The 4,541-nt window shown below is 37.9% G+C and overlaps 1 protein-coding gene across 1 annotated transcript; it reads right to left on the bottom strand.

The window, feature by feature from the left end:
* On the bottom strand, positions 3,569-4,269 carry LOC110264007. The gene is made up of 2 exons (XM_021105800.1): positions 3,880-4,269; positions 3,569-3,752 (listed from the first exon to the last, which is right to left on the bottom strand). Exons 1-2 carry the CDS (start codon positions 4,023-4,025, stop codon positions 3,578-3,580), a joined length of 321 nt encoding a protein of 106 aa, XP_020961459.1. The 5' UTR covers positions 4,026-4,269; the 3' UTR covers positions 3,569-3,577.

The following is a 4,541-nucleotide window of genomic DNA, read 5'->3' on the forward strand; positions in this document are numbered from 1 at the left end:
CAATCATATCAGAAAAAATGGACAGCATGCACCTTTGGAATGTAGCAGGTGCATTGCACATAATAAAGGGCATACGTATGTATGCAAAAATACCATAAGGGCAAGTAAAAGAAGTCTTCTCTTGGTCTTTAGGATCCACTACAACCTAGTTGTAGCCTGAGAATCCATCCAAAAAATAATAGTACTCATGTCCAGCAAGCCTCTCCAATATTTGGTCCATGAATGGTAGAGGGAAATGGTCCTTCCTTGTGGCTTCATTGAGCTTTCTGTAGTCTATAACATGCGCCATCCAGTCACTGTTCTTGTTGGTATTAACTCATTTCTTTCATTTGGCACAACTGTGATCACCCTTTCTTGGGAACTACTTTAACTGGGCTCACCCAAGGACTGTCTAAGATGGGGTAAATCACACCTGCTTGCCATAACTTCAGCACTTCTTTTTGCACCACTTCCTTAATTATTGGATTCAATCTTCTTTGTGGCTGTATTGAGGGCTTGGCATCCTCCTCAAGAAGGATTTTATGCATGTATATTGAAGGGCTGATCCCTGATGTGTGGAAAATGATCCAACACAAAACTCACCGGCAAGTGTACCGGGTCGCATCAAGTAATAATAACTCACATGAGTGAGGTCGATCCCCCAGGGATTGAAGGATTGAGCAATTTTAGTTTAGTGGTTGATTTAGTCAAGCGAATCAAGTATTGGTTGAGTTGTGTGTAATTGACAGAAACTAAATTGCTTGAAATATAAAGGGAGAGGGGTAAATTGCAGGAAATTAAAGAGCAAAGAAAGTAAATAAGCTGGATCTTAGGCTCCGTTTGGTTGATGTATAGGATGAGACATAGACACAAAGACACAGACATTAAAGACATAGACATAAAATATTTGTGTCTATGTATTGTGTTTGGTAAAAATAATGAACAAGACACAAATATTTGAAAAAGACTAAATTACCCTTCATTTAACCACAATTTTATCAACACCACTGAACACCTATCACCTCAAACGCTACATATCATTATCATTAAATTTTTATTTCTTTTCATATTTTTTTTCTTCTAATATCATCTTAAATTATCATTCAAATATTAAATATACAGTTTTTTTGAAAAAAAATAGAAAACCAAAGCCTAAAATTTATCAAAGATTAATTAAAATTTAAATAAATAAAAAATTAAATGTATAATTTTTTTTTGAAAAAAATGGGAGAACAAATTTGGTTGTAAAATATAAAAGAGGAAGTAAAAAAAAGAAATATTTGAAGAGATAAGAGGACAAATTTTGAAAATTAAAAAATTGAATAAGGGTAAAAGAGTAAAAAATTAGTGTCTCACAAGTTGTGTCTCAGTGTCTCATCAAATTGGAGGTACACAAATTTAGTGTCTCCGTGTCCATCCGTGTCCTCCCGTGTCCATCAAAATTCTGTATCTCACCAAACCAAACAGCAGACATGTGTCACTGTGTCCATGTCTCATTGAGACATGGACATCAACCAAACACTACCTTAAAGAACAAGTAATATAAATTGCAGAAACTTAGATTGCAAGAAATGTAAATGGCTGAATCTAAAAGTGCAAGAAATGTAAATTGCTTTAATTATAAAAGGGATTGGGAGTTGGGATTGCAGAATTTAAACAAGAACAAGTGAATTGCAATTAAACAGAAGAGCAAAAGATGAATTGAATTGAAATAGATCTCAAACAGAGAGGTAAAATGCTTTGAGAAGTAAACAGAAAGGATGCTTAATTTGCAGCAAAATAAAAGATGGTTGAAGATCTCAGGGGTGGAAGAGACTAGATAACAAGTCTAGATCTCAAATCCTTCCTTGATCCAAAAAGAACAATTGCAAAAGAAGTAAAGAAAAGCAAATTGCAGAAATAAAGAGAAGATGAAGCAATAAACAGAATTTAAATTCAAATCCCAATTCCTTGAATTATGCAGAAAACTAAAACAGAGGGATCTCAAAGTGAGATTGAAACAGAATTTCTTCAATTCTCCACTTAAGATCCAAGACAAGAAGTAAAGAGTGCAGAAGCAAGAACAAGGAAGAAGAGAGATCAATTCTCCTTCCCAATTCTCTAAGATCCAAATTTAAAAGTAAAAAGCTCAGAAATGAAAAATGACAATTAAAAGGAAAATTCAAAGTAAAGTCTAGAGGTGTCAAAAGGTTTTCATTACATTAAACTAGCTCCTATTTATACACTTTCTATTCTTGGATTTTGGAATTTGGATGGGCTTTTGATTTGGTGAAGAAATGAATTAATTTGGATTTTTAGTTCAATTTTCAGCCTATGGTGCACCTCCCAGGGAAGAGTTCGGCTCTTGGCAAGAGCTTTGGCCAAGAGCTTTGGTTCCCTTTCCTTCCAATGTGTTGCGCACGGTTCCTTGTGACAAGAGAACAAAGCTCTTTGCAAGAGCTTGAAAGCTCTTGGCAAGAGCTTTACTTGTCCTTGAGGTCCTTGGTTCAAATCTTGGGTGGAGCACTTGTGGAGCTAATTTCCTTGGCACTAGAGAAGCCCCCAAAGTCTTGCTTCCTTGAGGTGCTGTAACGTCCCGTCCAACAAAATACCTTGCTTAAGTAAGGGTATTTCCACTAGAAAGAACATTACGTAACCTTCTCTAGTATTAACTACTTAATTATCGAGCCTTTATATCGAGTTCGCGTTTCAGTTTTAAGAAAATTCCAAAAAATTTTGTTTTTTTATTCATTAAAGTCATAATTCAAACATTCACAAATAATAATAATCACATAAATATTATAGAAAATAATTCTTATACATAAGAAGTCATATAACCCAAATACAACACCTACCCCTCTATTAAAATAAAACCTCAAAGGACAAGAGCGAGGGGACTCTATGAAAGCAATTAAAACCATAAAGAAAGCCTACTGATCGCTCGCAGCTTCAAATTGCATCTTCAAACCTGTCGCTAAAAGGGTGGAAAATTTGGGGGTGAGAACCAAACCACATGTTCTCAGTAGAGGTCGAGAATGCCGTGAAAGTAAAGAATAAAGCGCAAATAGTTAACTGCATTCATAGACATCTAAAAGGAAACTAACTTTCTTTAAAATCATTAGTTAATTACTCAATATCCTAAATCCATATTTTTCTTGTAAAACTTTTAAAGTTTCCTAGACTGTATGAATGACCAACCTGACCCAGTCATAGGTTCATTAAGTCTATGCTGAACCAGTTTGATTTTTCATACCTTACTAGACCATAACATAAAAGAAGTTACCTACGCGGTATAAATGATCATCCTGCTCCAAGCATAGGTTCATTAACATTACAATATACCAAATAACAACTCAACGGCAACAAATCCAACATAACCCATTAAAATTCAGAAATTCTCAACAATTAGTCATCAAGCAATTCCCAATCCACATAATCAATTAATATCACAAATCAACAATTCCAAATCACAATCTCAACCATTCCAATCACAATTTCAGCCACAATTCAATAATTACATAATCAATCAATTACTCACAGCTATTAAATCTATTTGCAGTTATTCAATAAACCTTGTAGGCATTCTTAAATTGAAATCATTTTAAACCCCCTACCTCAGTTAGTCGAAACCGTTGAATTTAAATGTGGCGATCCCCTTCTCTTTCCAGTTTACAATAGCTAGTACTGCCGGAACAGTAGCAGTAACCTCAGTTCTTCTGGGGAAGCAACAACAATGACATCGGTGGTTCCGGATAAGGACAGCAATACCGAACAAAGACAGTAATGATTGGCAGCTAAAGAAGATCAAGAAAACGAGGCATGTTATAGTCAAGGCAATAGCAAAACAAATAATGGCAACAGAACACAACTCAATGCTACCAGGGAAAAGCAGAATAGAACAGCAACGGCAGAGTAACCTACGATGAACATGAAGCATGGAGGCGATGGAAACAATGGCGGCGGACCTTCGGTGCCAACGACGCGGTGATAACAGAGATCAGACGTGACAGAGCGGGTGGCACTGGCAGCCTCTTCTTTCTCCCCTGCGAGCTTCCTTCCTCACGCATCTCTTCTCCCTCGCGAGAGTAATGACATCGCAACAGCAGCGGTGTGACGGGTTCGGTGGAGGCACAACGATGGTGACGCGAAGTGCAGCTTCGATAGTGATGAAGGCGCGACAGAGACACAGCGGTGCTACCCTTCGCGCACAAGCTCTCCTCGTGTTTGTCCTCTCCCTCGCGAGCGTTCAGCTCCTCAACGGCTTCAAATCTGATGGCGATGTGACCTTGCTTCAGCGCTGGTGATGGCAAGGCGAGTTAGCAACGGCTGCATGGCGATGGGCATGAATAACGGCGCAGGCGAAGTGCTGCGGCGGCGAGCTGGACAGCGCAAAGTGCAGCTCCCTCTTCTCTGATTCCAAGCTCTCTGTTCTCCCTTTCCATTTCTTTGTTTCTTTCTTTTGTTTGGGTGTTGGTGTTTTGGAAGAAAGATGGGGTGGAGGCTGCGTTCTGAGGCTGGGGAAAAGGGGAAAATTAGGATTAGGGTTTCTGATTTCCAATTTGGGAATTAGGGTTAGAAATCAG

This window comes from Arachis ipaensis, chromosome B06 (genome assembly GCF_000816755.2).
Source record: "Arachis ipaensis cultivar K30076 chromosome B06, Araip1.1, whole genome shotgun sequence".
NCBI classification, from domain to species: Eukaryota; Viridiplantae; Streptophyta; class Magnoliopsida; order Fabales; family Fabaceae; genus Arachis; species Arachis ipaensis.

Excerpts from the sequence above, each read along its gene's own strand:
- LOC110264007 (XM_021105800.1), bottom strand. The coding sequence starts at position 4,025 with ATGCGTGAGGAAGGAAGCTCGCAGGGGAGAAAGAAGAGGCTGCCAGTG. Across the intron at positions 3,753-3,879 it reads CTCCATGCTTCATGTTCATC|CTGCCAATCATTACTGTCTT; the intron begins GTAGGTTACTCT and ends GATCTTCTTTAG.